The sequence below is a fragment of the Arachis ipaensis genome, chromosome B04, assembly GCF_000816755.2.
Source record: "Arachis ipaensis cultivar K30076 chromosome B04, Araip1.1, whole genome shotgun sequence".
NCBI lineage: Eukaryota > Viridiplantae > Streptophyta > Magnoliopsida > Fabales > Fabaceae > Arachis > Arachis ipaensis.
The window spans coordinates 119,182,078-119,196,581 of record NC_029788.2 but is presented as its reverse complement, the minus strand read 5'-3'; the positions used below and the strand labels follow the sequence as shown (position 1 = coordinate 119,196,581).

Genomic DNA, 14,504 nt, shown 5'->3' with positions numbered 1-14,504 from the left:
TTAAAAAAATATATGTTTATAAAAAATAAATAAATAAATAATTTAAAAATATATTTATTTTTTTAAAAAAATTATTCTTTTCTATAAATATTATAAAAATTATTTTTTTTAAAAAAATAATTTTGTTAGAAATTTTTTTTTAATATAATTAAATCTTTTTAATTTTGTTTTTGGGAAATTTTTAAGAAAGTAAGGTACTAGTGGTGAAGGATGAAGTAAGGATTTAGTCATTTACAGTTAAAAAAATGAAGAGGGGGACGAGGCATATATGATCATGATAACGGAGAGATTATACGGAAGAAAGGGTTAAAATTGAAGAAAAACATAATGACGGCATATATTGAGTATAAAAGTTAATGGTACACTACAATATTTTTAAGCTATTGTAACATATACTATAAATAATACTTAAAAAGTGTTGTCTAAATTGATTAAAAGTAACATTTAAAATTTATTGCAAAAAAATAAGGCTAATACAACATTTTGTTAATAAGTGTTGTTTTTTATAAATTTAAAAAACACATAAAAAATGTTGCTTTAATAAATTAAACAAACAACATTTATAATATTCATATATTACACTTTATAAGAATTGCTTTTAAATATATAATAAACTTCTCTTGGTAAGCGTTGCTTGAATCTTTTTCATCCAAATTTTAATTCCCTCCAAATATTTTAATTCCCTCCGAAACCAAAAACAGGAAAGGAAATACGAGCAAATAATTGATTCATCTCCTCCTCACTACTATTAGTCTATTACTTAGAAACAAAACTCAAATCTTATTATTTTAGAATCAAAATCCTAGCCCCAACCCTAGCTCAATTTCGGAATTTTCCCAATTTGACGACATTGACTCGCGTGTTGCATTCCTTTCTCTGCCATCATGGTGTTCTTCATTGCTCTGCTCGCGTCGTGTTCTGCTTGTGTCATGTGCTTCTTCTCGCATCGTGTGTTCTGCTCTGCTCTGCCATGTTCGATCTTTGGCTCATGCCATTCTGAAATATTCGTTTTGCTCCGCACCGGGGTGTCGTTCACATCTTCCTCTCAAGTCTTTCAGGCATGCAAAAATTTCTCTCAAATTTTACTTACTAGTGATTTAATTTGGTTGAATTGTTGAAATAAGAAAATTACTCTAACCGTGTTCAATTAGAAACCCTAACCCCAACCACTGTGAATTTTGATTGATGTCCGATTTACTCTTCTCTCTTCCCGTTCCTTGTCACTGCTTGCGATTTACTCTTCTCTATTCGATTTCCTCGTCATTGCCTGTGTTCTTCATTGCTGGCGTCGCTGTTGATGTCTTCATCGTGTTCGTCGTTGCTCGCCTCGCATCGCCTCGCCGTTGGCTTCATCCCTGCTCGCGTCGCCATCTGTTCATCGCTACTCGTATTTGAAGCTTCTGATTTTTGGTCTTCTCGCTTCAAATTTTCTCGTCGCCTTCTGCTCTCGGCGTCTTCTTGGCTCCTGGCTGGGTGCTGATCTGCTCTGCTCCACCGTGGTGCATCACAGGTAGTCTTCTTGAGAAATTTTGGTTCTGCAATTTTTTTCTTCTTTGATGAGAAATTACTGCTTAATTATTGTTGGTGGAATTTCAATTTGGGAATTTAACAGTGGATTCATTGTTATTGTAGGTGTTGGAGTTGGCTGGAAATTCTTTCAGTTCAACTGAGTTAGCGCTAAGTTTTTCGCCATATGCTTTCAATTACGTTCACTTATTTTTTTCTACTTCTCTCTTTGCAAATTTTGTAGGTTTGCTTTCATAGCTACAATATTTGGGGAATTTTTAGAAGCTTTGTTTTGGCTACAGCTGCCTCAAGCGCTTAAACATTTGATGGATTTTGTGTGCAATAGCTATTTCAATGACAAATTTGTTTTATTTTGATATGCTTAAGTATGCATTACAAGTAGAAATCCACTCTATAAACTAGTTTTCACATTGAATTTCTGTATACTCTGTTTCTCCATGCTCGGTGTTTCAGTTTATCGGTGTTTCTCCGTGCTCATTTCATCCTAGGCATGCATTCATTCAACGCCTTTCTTTTTGTTGTCTCTTATCAAACTTCATAATTCTAGTTAATTAATTAATTATTGTTTTTTCACTTCTCAATGTTCAGGAAGTATGAAGAAATTAACCTTAAATGTGCAGGAATTCTGCTACATCACTGAAGATACATACATGAAATCATAGGTGAACTTAAAAAAATAAATGTGCTTTGTTACTTCTCATTGCTTCAATTTCGTGGATCTTGTTTTGTGATTTCATAATCTGCAATACAGTATTGAACAATAGTATTTTTTAAAACAAAATAATTAAAGAAAATAAATAGTTCATTCGAGAGGCGGTGGTGGTGGTGGTGGCGGAGTCAAAGACAACATTAGATTGTCTGACTCTAGACCGTCCATGGTGGGTGAATCTTCCATCTTAGTCGCCAAAGACAGTGTTAGAAAGGTATTTATAGAGAGAAATGGAAGTGTAACATCTTCCTCAAAAGGGAAGACATGTCAGGTTTTATTAGAGGAGCATTTTGGACTTTTTCATGGTAACTAACAAACAACAAAAAGTTATTTGATTAGAGTTTGATGACATCATCGTTTTACTATATGACCTTAGTAAAAAGGAAGCGCCTGTTATTATAAACCCCAGAATTATGTGTAAAATAAGATTTTTGCATTCTTACTATATATTCAAAACAATGTGTAAAAATAAATGATGTTTACAGTGTACAAAATTGATCCAGAGGATTTATTTAAATTGATCCAGAAGAAACTGGTGGAGAAGATGCCCATTTTATATGTTCACAGGAACATGCAATTGGTGTGGCTGATGGTGTTGGTGGTTGGGCAGATAGTGGTGTTAATGTTGGATTTTACTCTCGTGAACTCATGTCCCATTCGGTAGATGCTATTCAGGAGGAGCCTAAAGGTTCAATTGACCCTGCTAGGGTGCTGGAGAAAGCACACTCAATTACAAAAGCTATGGGTTCCTCTACAGCATGCATCATTGCACTTACTGACCAGGTTACCTTCATGTTCATGCTATACTTTTTGAATTTGGAACAATACAAGTGCTTCAGTTCTGTTTCGTTGACTTATATTGCTCTAAACATCGGAAAATGCTAATAGATTATTAATGGTGTATTGGTGTTACCTTTGATCATTATTAAAGACTAGATCTTCCTAACAATTAAGAAAAGTTTAAAAGGGATGTTCTAATTTAATTTTCTAAATATAATTTGTTTGGCATTAGACTCTGCACAGCATGAGATGATGTATATGAAGCTTAATTAACAAAGATGGTGCTAATTTGTTTGAACTTTTGATTTTGAACTCTCAAAAAGGAAGTTTCTGATAATTATTTTGGGACTTTGCCATCCCTTCTGCTTTACTTGGTATTTTATCCTTCATTCTTTCATCACCATATATTCATGCGTTACATTTGTGTCACAAGGTCTTAATGCTATTAATTTGGGAGATAGCGGGTTTATGGTGATCCGTGATGGGTGCACTGCAAACATCAGTTACTAAGGTGGTGTGATAAAGGGATAAAAAATGTTTGAACCAGATTTATGAAGTTGGAAAGTATGTGGAGAGCCTAAAGTTCAAGTATCCTTATTGGGTGCTGATAACTTTTTTGTGACTTGCCATGCTGAATAATGACTATAAGAAAATTAGACCTCTTGATCACTAGTGGTGTAAGATTTAAATTACATCAATTTATTTTATTTTTTTCAATCTGATAATTTAAATGTGTTGAAATTCATGCCTTTCTCCATTTGCAGTTAAATGGATATGTACTATGCCAAGAATATGCCACTGGAGATTTTGCCCAGGTTTATTTTCGTTACTATGTTATATGCCAAAGTCAAGATTATGTGCTCGTTTTTTGTCCAAATAATTTCCTTCTGATATTAATTTTTCTATAATGATTGAAAGAATCGAAATTTACTTCTTTTTCTTGTTCATAAATGCTCCTCTCTTGATGTTTTTCTATATTGTAACATTTTTTTTTGCAATTTCTGCAACTGAGCCTTTTTATTTCTTCATGTTTCTGTTGTTGGTTTTGGTACTTTTATTTGATGTCACTACTTGTGATTTGTTTCAAGTTATAAGAAAATACTTTTTTGTTGTATATATGTGATAGATAGTCTATTCTTACTATGTCTGAAAATTTCTTACCATTGTTTTGCAGATATAATTATCATGGTATGTCCAAGGAACAAGCTACTAGGATTTGGAAAAAAATATATCCAAGTCAATTGATAAAACTTGAAACAAATATATTTAGCTTTTTTATTTTGAGGCCATGTATTTCATTTAGAGGTTTAGAGGTCTTATTTAATTATCTTTCCATGTTTTGATGTTTTCATATTGAATTAGAGATTGTTACATAATAATGTATTTGAAATATTTTAACTTGATAATATATATCCAAGTAGAATAAGTTGAGATTGTCTCTTTTTTTATATCTTTAATTTTATTGTACCCAAATTATAATGAAATGCTCAAATTATCATAGCTATAGGTAGTAGATACTGTAGTATGAGAAGAATGTTGAAATTTATAGTAATAATATTAGAGGCAACGCTTTTAGATTGATGCCATACTAATAGTAGAAGAGGTAACACTTCTAAAGTGATGTCATACTTGGTCAAATATGTAACACTTCAAAGGGTTGTTATATCAATAGAATAGGCAATGCTTTTCATTAGTTGCAAAATGAGTAGAAAAGACAACACCTAATAAACATTGCATTAAAGTTTACTCACAAGTGTTGTCTTTGTTTCAGAATACCCAACGCTTCTAAAGAGTTACTTTCAAAAGCGTTGCTTTTGAAGAAAAAAAAGCGTTGCCTTGATCTAAGGCAACGGCCGCATATGCAACGCCCCTTAAAAACGTTGCCCTAGGTCTAAAAGTGTTGTTATAGATCAAAGACAACCCTTTTTCAATTTTTAGGCAACACTTTTTAAATGTTGTTTCAGACGAAAAATGTTGTAGTGGTAGGAATACAATTGAAATTTATAAAAAATGCAATGGATAAAATTATATTGAAACAAACTAAATATTCAATGTATTTAAAATTCTTTAAAAAAGTTAATGGAAATGAGTAGACTTTATCCTTAAAAATGTGATAATATATATGGATTGTATATGTTTATATTAAATTCAGCATTATTTTAAATGAAAATGGATAGTCTTTAATTTATAAGTGTATGATAATTTTTACTACTTATGATCAAATTAAACTCTTATAAAAGGAGAAATAAAAAGTGATGGGATTTATATATAATATATAGAAATTACAATTTTAACTAAATCATCACTTTGTTTGGATTTTTTTTTTGTGAAAAAATAACAAAAATATTTTTTCATTAAAAGATGTTTTTTTATTAAAAAGATATTTTTTAATTTTAAATATATTTTTCACATTTATATTTATATATTCTCTCAGTAACTTTTACAGGGGTGAATGCAGATCGAATCGGATATGACCAAAATCTTGATCTCATCCGTACTAAAATTATCAGATCGAATCCAATATCTGCAATTTTTAAGTTTGGATTCGATCCGCACATTTGCAGAGCAGATCGGATCTCGATATATCTACAGAATATATAAATATTTTAAAAAGCTTATTTTTATTTAAAAAATATTAATAAAAAACTATTTTTTACTCTTTAAATATGTTTACTCTTAAAATATTATTAAACATACTTTTCTTAAATAATACAGCATATATGATAATTCTTAGTTGAAATAAAACATAAAAAAATACTTATTTATTTATTTATTTATTTTTGCGGATCCGCGGATATGCGGATCGGATATGCAGTACCTTCATGAAATCCGCAATTCAATCCGATAACTTTGTAGATAAAATCCGATCCAATTCGATAACTTTACAGACCGGATCGATATCTGCAATTTTTAAATTAAATTCAGATAAATACCATAAATATGCAAATTAGATCCGATCCATGAATACCCTATCTATAACACCCCAAGTTTTTAAAAAATTAAATAATGAAATCTTTAAAAAAAATAAAAAAATTATTATTATTATTATTATTACCATTAATAATTATTTAGTTTTGGTAAGAAACAAAGAAAGAATATTTGGCCAAAGCCTTGAATAAAGAAAGAAAATTTTAAAACGTGGCTTTTATGCATAAGTTTATATATAAAACCATGACACATGCCTTTCCTCATTTAATGACCAATGACCCTTAATCATGCATTAACATTTATCAATTTCATTTTGATCTTCATGCATGACCGAATTACTTTGGAGAAAGAAAAAGAGAGGGAGCTTGTGACACATAGCCCTTCATTAATGAACCAAGACACACGGCCCTTTCTCTAATTACCACTAATCATCATTTTTACCTTATCTTTCATTTCATTCACCGAGTCTTAGAAAAAAAAAAGAGAGAGACCGAAACTTTTCTTGAGAAACCGTGACTTTTACCAAGACTTCTGACTTCGATTTTTTGTGATCCGTAATTCCAATAAAAAATCTAATTCGATAAAAGCGTTTGTATCCTCCTCTTCTACATGTTGGCGTTACTTTTGTTCAGTAGAAACTGACAGTAACGTAGCTCCCTTTCTCCTTGAATTCGGTCAATTAGAGTTCTAAGAGACACAGACGGTTTCCGATGTTCTCTTCTTTAACAGCTCAGTCAAAAAACATCTCCAAAACTTCGAGTATTTTGATTTCATACGGAGGTAGGATTTCAATAAATTCTCACCAATTAAATTTGTGTTGAATAAGTGAATGATTGTTGTGATTGATTATTGATAGAGTTTGATTGACTTTATATTGAATTTTATTGATATATTGTTATATGTGATTAAACTAGTGATTTGGTCATGTTTGTGCTGCCCAAACGGTAATAATCAGGCTGATTTGGAGCTATCATTGTGTTAGTTTTTGAATAAAATAGGTGAGGTTTAATAATCGAGGAATTAAATTAAAAACTTTGAAAAATCGGTAACCGTAAAACTCAAAAACGAATTAAGATTTAACTGTATATTTTAAAAAGAAAATAAGGAGGATTTCGGTTCTTGGTGAAGAGAAGAATCAGCCAAGAAAAATTATTTTTGAAGAAATATACTTGTATTTTTATGAAAAGATTGAGTTTAATATTATAATTATATAAGTTTTTCGGCTATTTTGGGTAATAAATAAAATTTAGGGATAAACGGGTATTTTTATAAAAGTTTAGGGTTATTTATTAAATATGAAACAAAGTAAAGGTTTAAATATAATTTTATAAAATATTGAATCTCCATTGTACCCGTTCATCGTCGTCGTTACGCCTCCCAAGCATCACTGTCTCATTGGGTGTCTTGTTTTCTCTTCCCAAATCATTCTTCTAGAAAAGGTACTCCAACTCTCTCTAATTGCGTTTACTCCTCCTCACTCCTTTGTCCTCGTCGTTGTGCTTCCTAAATATCACCGTCTTATTGGGTGTTCTATTTTCTTCTTTTGACAGTTCGTCACCGTCTTCCAAGATATTAACTTTCATGAGATTAAAGTAACCCAAGTTAAAATAAACACCCAATTAAAATAGAACACATTAGAGAGGGTAACTTACATGTTACTTTAGAGAGGGTAGGATAGCATTCACCTTATAAATATTATTTTAAATACTTTTTAAAAATTACTCATTTACATTATAAAAAATTATTATTACAAATTATTATTTATGAAGATATTATTTTATAAGAATATTATTGTATGTATTATGAAAAATAAATCAGAGAGTGGTAAACAGACAAATTTTTTTAAAAGCTTTAGAAAGACAAATCTAAGTTAAGGATCTCATGATCCCATCTTCATAAAACATTTAGGAAAAAGTTAAGGGAAGAGTGTGAAGATAGTTTTTTATGTTAAAAGTAAGGAATTAAAAGAATGATGAGAAAAGAAAAAAATAGAAAAGAATTTAAAGAACATCTGCCATAGGAGAGCAGAGAATTAAAAGATTAAAAGAATCTAAAGAACCTCTGTTACAGGAGAGCAGAGAATAGAAAAGAAAAGAAAGAAAGAACAAAAAGGAAAGAAGAGAAGCTGAGATGATTGTTTACCTGCTGAAAACTAGCAGAGATACATCGACCAATCTAGAGGATGGTCGCACCTGTAAGACAGAGGTTGCTTACAGAGGTTATCGCTACATACATTGGCTAGAGAGAGCATCATCTGTAAGACAGAGATTGCTTACAGAGGATATGTTTGCATACATCGGCTCAAGAGAGTCGCACCTGTAAGACAGAGGTTGCTTACAGAGGTTATGACACCGAAAACTAAACTCAGACAAAGGTTGCTGAGTTGCGTCGGGAGCAGGTCAAAACCGACTGATGAGCTCATTACCTGCACTAGGGACACTACAAAAAAATAGATATAAAATGACATCAATATAATGGCGGTTATATAAAACCGCCGTTATTTTCATAAAGTGAGGCGGTTTATGCAACTGCCATAATTTGTCTGTAGAAAGTGGTAGTCTTTTGGTGATTTAGGCGGTTTTAAACGCCATTACTTGCTCCTGCTTCACTGGTAAAAAAGCTATTCTATTTCACTAATAAAGGCTATGCTATTCAATCGAACCTCCATCGCAACATGAGATCTGCTTTCTCATCCACGATGCTCTCCTCTGGCGGCAATGCCGTTGTTGCTGCCTTCGAAGGAGCGCTCTTCTTTGATTAGGTTTTCTGGCTTCGATTTGAGGGTTCGTTGCGCCGCCGCTCATCTCCTCGTCACCACAAGGAATGCCATCATTGCTGTCCTCAGTGGAGCTTCTGCTATCTGGTTTTGTGCATCTTAGTTGATCTTAAATTTTCTTAATTCTAATTTGGATAAGCTTTTACAGAGCCTTTATTTTCTTTTTCCCCTTCAATGGTGGTCCTGATTGGTTGAATCTGAGTTTTGTAAAGCTTTCGTCACAATAGCTCTCTAAGTATAATTCTGTTGGTTAATTTTCTTTTTCCTTCTAGGTATAATTTGAGATCGCACATCGGAGGGAGAGGGAAAGGAGAACGAGAGTGAGTTCATCTCAAACCCTAGAGTTTGTCGCCGCCATCGTCACCACCGTTCATCTCATTTCAGCCGCTTCCATCAACCTTCTGCGTTCGAGTGAAGGCGCCTCTATCGACGCGTTTCCAAATCTGGTCACTACGCCATAGCTTATGAGATTGAGCGAATCACCTATTCCATTAATGTGTCTCCTCCGCCAGCGGCGCCGGTACGTTCTCACTTCCGCATTCTCTTCTTCTTCAATCCACTCAACATTGCTCGTAGTGTGTTTCTATTCATTCTCAATTTCTATTTGTATTCTCTTTCTCTTCTTGTTCATTCTCAGTTGCTTATTTTCTAACTGTATTTCAGTTCAGTATTGTTATGCTTGCCATGTGGTTGATGAATTTCCTGAGAGAGATGGAAAAGATTAGAACTTATTTTCTGTTATAGATGATGATTCTTTGGTGCTTATTATTATAACTACTGCATGTCCATCATTGTGAAATTTTGAAATTTAAAACTAGCTTAGCTCCCAATGTGAATCCAGCAAGGACATGCTTTCTTTGTTTTCTTTATATAGAGTAATCGTGAAAAGAAAATTGTTCATTGTGAGGGGAACATATATTGAATTTATAAGAGGTTCCTCTGCTAATTGATTCAAGTGTTTGTGTCTTCAAAAATTGACTTATAAAAAAGGCTATTTTGGTATTTGTTAGTTCAAGCTAAGGACTAGCCTGTGTAATATTTTCATGTGGGAGAACTCTCAGAAGGGAAAAGTGTTTTCACTTGCAAATGAACTTCCTAATGGTGCTATTATATTTCTGGATGAGGTAATGAAGCTAGACATTTTTCTGAGGAGTTGCTATGTGCCTCTCATTCTCTTAATGGTTTCTTTTTTATGTACCTTGCATATTGATTGAGAATTTGTCTTCTTTTTTGGGATACAGATTGATTCTTTTGCTGCTGCTCGAGATAATGAAATGCATGAAGCTACAAGGAGAATATTGTCAGTGTTGTTACGACAGGTTATTCTCATGTCCTGCTGCTTTATGTCTGTTGAAATTGTGTGGTAGTGTGTTAGCCCTGTTACAAATAAGAAAGAGAAGAATATATAACCCTGTGTATATTTTGAGAAATTCTTGACAATATGCCAAGAAGAATCCTAGACGAATTGCAATTTACAAATACTCTTATAAGGGAATTGTAGATCCCCAATCTCTCCCAAAAGATCCCAACTGACTAGAGACACTTATCTCTACCCTATTCCTTCTATTTATACTAATTTCACATGAATGAATTGTAACTAATATGGTCCTAACATTGAGCTTTAACAAGTATTCAGCCTTTAAGTGCTTAGTCTTGATTGATCTATGTAAATAAATAGGCCAAAGAGAAAAAAAGTTTATTATTGTTTTGATTATAGGATTTAGTTTGTGATGAGATTATATCTGCAGTGGTTCCAAGTAAGCTGTTGACTTAATTTTCATTAGATAGTAAATGGCCTGATAAGTAATAAGTGTGAATAGACCATTGTTAAGCAATCTCTTCAACAACTAATCTAAACCATATGTCAAACTTGCTGAAAGTTTAAATTTTAATAGAATTTGACCGTTTTCAGGAATCAATTTTGCAGATAGATGGCTTTGAGCAGGATAAGAAAGTGGTTGTGATTGCTGCTACCAATAGAAAGGAAGACCTTGATCCTGCATTAATCAGGTGAGCTTCAATACAAGTTCCTCTGCAGCTTGCTATGTTTGCTTGGCCGATCAAATCTTATTCTAACTGCTATTTCTTTTCATGTTAGCCGGTTTGATACTATGATCCCTTTTGGCTTACCTGATCACCGTAATCGTCAGCAAATAGTTTTTAATCACCAAAATGTTCGACGGCATCTTCGGTTAGAGATTTGTCACGAAATGGTTCCGTACTTTGATTTTTCTGTTTCTGTTCTACCTTCTTCATGCCTTTCACTTATTGTAATTATGCTGATTGTGATTTTCAAGGGAAAAAAACTACTCACAATGGAGAAGAAAGGGTCTCGGAGATGGATGAGTGGCGGTAGCAACAGGTGCACAATATGCAAAGATTAAGGTTTATATATATTATGCTATTTAATTCCTTCAAGAGTTAGAGTTAGAATTCCAATTCCAATTCTGTGGTTTGCATTGGTATCATATTTAAAACTGTCGATTCAACATAATCCACACCATACACTGCATATCCTGCTTTTGCAAGCTTTCTTCCTGTGCCTGCATTCATTCATTCATTTATTAACCTAATTTTCTTATATTTATGTAGTGTAATTATTATTTAAAATTATTAATTATTGTTCATAGTGATGCTGTATTCCATGGCATAGCCATGGCACATGAAGATCATCGCTTTTGGATTCCCATTCGCCGGTAACCATGTGCTTCCAAAAAGCTTCATTCCTCGAGAATTCAATACATATTATGTATAAAAGTATAAAAGTATTTTATTAATATTTTATCATCAATTTCTGAAACAAAACCTTCCACAATTTCATCATCAATTTCTTATCTCTTCATAAGGAAAAATATGCACCTTTATAATATTTTTTATTAATATTTTATTTTTTAATTTTATAATTTAAATTTTAATCAATTTATTTTCTTAAAATATTATGTATAAAAGTATTTTCATTGGTCAAAAATAAAAAAAGTTTTATTCTCGGCAAACAAATCACATAAGATACTATAATTAAGTCAAATATTCTTTTCTATTTGTATGTTAATTCACAATCAAATATCTAGGTAAAATTTTGATATCATGACTCCAGATATATATAAATATCTTCTAGTTAGTCAATTATTATATGCACTACCATAAATATCTTCTAGTTAGTCAATTATTATATTCACAATCAAATACCAGGTATTGCTGCAGAGATACATTGATGGCGAGAGTACGCATCAAGAGGACTATCGGGGTAAACATCATTTGGTTGCAACCAACGAAATGAAATTCTGCTTGGATGCTTCCCCAAAACAAAAGCTTATTTCTAAGTTCAAGAGAGGTACATTTACTCCTTGCAAATGGGATGCAAATCAGGTATGCTTTACTCCATATTTCACATACAAGATTTGTATGTGGCCCTTTGGATTGCAAAAGGAAGAAGAGGTGAATAGCCAACCAACACTTTAGATGAATCTTAATAATCAATATATCATTCAAGCATTTAATAGAGTCTTAATTCCTTACTTTATATACGTGTTTAGGTGAACTGTATGTTGCTTTCTTCAATTTAGGTGAACAAAAGACAGTGATAAGTACAAAGACATCGTCTCTGGCTGAAGTATCTTTTTTTGATGAATTGAACCAATTGAGAACTTGATTTGCAGAGAGCAATGCAAGGATTTACTAGAAGATTGTGGGATTGATGAAGAGTGAGGGTCTCTTGGCCGGAATTGGTGTATCACATTATAATAAAGCTTCCAGTTTAGTGTTTCAATAAACTCTCTCACATTCTTTGATAATGACAGTGTTTGATGATGAAAACCAAGCGCAGGAGAATAGCTTCATTTATGTGAGTGCTATTTCTTCTTTTTCTAGCTTTGGTTTGTAAATTATAGCTTTTAATCTTTCAAATAACTTAAATTATAGCTTAGTTGACTCTATTAAAGGATTACTTGGAAGTTACTATCTATTAATTCTTACAAGAGGAAGAGGATCAAGAACAGGAGCTGTTATTATAACTTGTTCCAAGTACTACCACTACAAAAGAACAGGACCAGGTTGCTTAAGAGATTGGACTTTCCAGAAATGAAGTTCAGCTTATACTTACTTTATTGGACTTATAGAATATGGTGGTTTTTGCCACACTGTTTAAATCACTGATACACATGCTCTTTTTACACTATAGGTTATAGCTGAGTATCTTCAAAAAGTTGATCCTAAATCAGATGGTGCAAAGTGGGACTGGGTTGCTATTTATGACGAGTGTGCAGCTGTTTTATATCAGGTGATAATATGATTATTCATATTGAAAGGTAACTTCTATATATACATTTCTTCAACTTCGGTTATTTATTTATTTATTTATTTTTAATGCAGATTCCAGGTTTATTGGTTATTGTGATTCTAGATCATTATCTTTCTAAGAGGTTCATTGCTAATTTGATTGTACTTCTGATGTTTGGTTTTCTTGGCTACATGTTGTGCATTTCAGAGAGATACAATTCAAGCTGTGACAAGTTTTGCCAAACGGAATAAATTGCCTGTTCTCATGCAAGAACAGATGATTGCACATTTGCATATGAAGTACAGAACTGATATAGAAGGGCTGCAGCAGCAAGAGTTTAAATACATATTCATATTCCGTTTAAATACATTATTAGATATTAACATAGTTTAGGGAACTGGATGGTAGATTTGACTGATTAGTGTTTATTGCAATGTTTGTATTTTGGTAAGTTTAGTAAGACAAGGTTTTGTATAGGAGTTATTACTTTACCGCCGTTTTAACCCAGGGAATTGTGGCGGTTTTCAGAAAACCGCCGTAATAACCAGAATGGCGCCCAGAATTACGTCGCTTCACGAAACCGCCATTATTGGTAATAATGGCGGTTCAAACCGCCGTAAATACCAAAAAAAACCGCCGTTTTTACCAGAATTTTTTGTAGTGGGATAGACATGCATCATACTTGTTTACGCATATTTGGTTGTGAGTGTATTTTCTAATATTGTGTGTGCTTGTGATTGGGTTTTGTGTTCTATAATTGTTGAATTGGTTCGTACTTTGTTGACTGTTATTGCTGGTGAAGTATATATAAAATGGATATAACTATAGACCCTGACCCTACTAAGAACTTCTCAATTCTTACCCCCTATCTCCACCCATTTCAGCTACAGGTGCGAAGGTTTAGTGCGGAGATACAGGAGCATAGAAGATTCTGTTTACAAGTTGAGTTGTTAGATTTTATTTTTCCCTCATCATTTACTGTTTTGGTTTTTAAAGCGGTAGGAATTGTATTTGAGGATCTCTTAGCAAGTCTATGTATATAATACTACGTGGATATATATAATTTTGTGATTAAATAGTTTAAAGTACCGACTCTTCGTTTTCTTGGTGAAAGTTTCGATTCGTATTCATAAAGGCTCAATATTAAATAATATAGTATGAAATTGAAGGTTTAGAAGTTAGTAATGCTCGGACTTTTAGTACGATCATGAAGTGCTAAAAGTTAGGGTGTTACACTATCTTCTACCGTTATCATCATTTCTAGGACAAAAAAATACTTCCGAATGCTGCACTCTACTAGTAGCACACCTTCCAAGTATAATTTTTTTAAGATTTAATTATAGAACTTTATTTTCTTATTATTTACAGTTAATTATGAATTTTACTTTAATTCTAGAGATTTTCTTTCTCTATTTTGTTCACAAGTGTAATACGAATATCATGTCTTTGTAAAATTATGAATATAACTTAGAAAGAGCTTTTCAAGAATTGAAATGATGCAATTTTTC

General features: G+C 32.4%; 4 protein-coding genes across 37 annotated transcripts in view; 3 read left to right on the top strand and 1 right to left on the bottom strand.

The window, feature by feature from the left end:
* Positions 1-14,504, bottom strand: part of LOC110271260 — a 61,620-nt gene that overhangs the window by 25,888 nt on the left and 21,228 nt on the right. The window lies entirely within an intron of this gene.
* Positions 657-4,464, top strand: LOC107635040 (probable protein phosphatase 2C 55). 9 transcript variants are annotated; one of them, XR_002361785.1, is made up of 6 exons: positions 667-1,510; positions 1,633-2,189; positions 2,804-3,019; positions 3,450-3,693; positions 3,781-3,831; positions 4,191-4,464. XR_002361785.1 is itself a non-coding variant. In XM_021121796.1 (4 exons), the coding sequence occupies exons 1-4, from the start codon at positions 2,539-2,541 to the stop codon at positions 4,194-4,196; spliced, it is 276 nt and encodes a 91-aa protein (XP_020977455.1). In that variant the 5' UTR covers positions 2,204-2,538; the 3' UTR covers positions 4,197-4,464. The 9 variants fall into 9 exon arrangements, 1 of the variants encoding a protein (XP_020977455.1); XR_002361782.1 differs by having other exon boundaries at positions 2,740-3,019; XR_001619108.2 differs by having other exon boundaries at positions 2,722-3,019.
* Positions 8,470-12,019, top strand: LOC107635041 (26S protease regulatory subunit 6B-like). 16 transcript variants are annotated; one of them, XM_021121782.1, is made up of 9 exons: positions 8,473-8,807; positions 8,993-9,240; positions 9,731-9,844; positions 9,962-10,039; positions 10,633-10,730; positions 10,819-10,933; positions 11,018-11,082; positions 11,351-11,416; positions 11,910-12,019. In XM_021121782.1, the coding sequence occupies exons 3-9, from the start codon at positions 9,764-9,766 to the stop codon at positions 11,995-11,997; spliced, it is 591 nt and encodes a 196-aa protein (XP_020977441.1). In that variant the 5' UTR covers positions 8,473-8,807; positions 8,993-9,240; positions 9,731-9,763; the 3' UTR covers positions 11,998-12,019. The 16 variants fall into 16 exon arrangements, 15 of the variants coding, with proteins under 15 accessions (XP_020977437.1, XP_020977446.1, XP_020977436.1 ...); XR_002361769.1 differs by having other exon boundaries at positions 8,470-8,807; positions 10,819-11,105; positions 11,910-11,983; XM_021121778.1 differs by having other exon boundaries at positions 8,470-8,807; positions 10,819-11,082; positions 11,922-12,019.
* Positions 12,130-13,476, top strand: LOC107635043. Of its 10 annotated transcripts, none has more exons than XM_016338403.2 (5): positions 12,130-12,155; positions 12,377-12,421; positions 12,518-12,561; positions 12,898-12,996; positions 13,204-13,476. In XM_016338403.2, exons 2-5 carry the CDS (start codon positions 12,415-12,417, stop codon positions 13,387-13,389), a joined length of 336 nt encoding a protein of 111 aa, XP_016193889.1. In that variant the 5' UTR covers positions 12,130-12,155; positions 12,377-12,414; the 3' UTR covers positions 13,390-13,476. The 10 variants fall into 10 exon arrangements, 5 of the variants coding, with proteins under 5 accessions (XP_016193889.1, XP_020977452.1, XP_020977451.1 ...); XR_002361779.1 differs by lacking the exon at positions 12,130-12,155 and adding an exon at positions 12,659-12,769 and having other exon boundaries at positions 12,162-12,421; positions 13,089-13,476; XM_021121794.1 differs by lacking the exon at positions 12,130-12,155 and adding an exon at positions 12,162-12,283.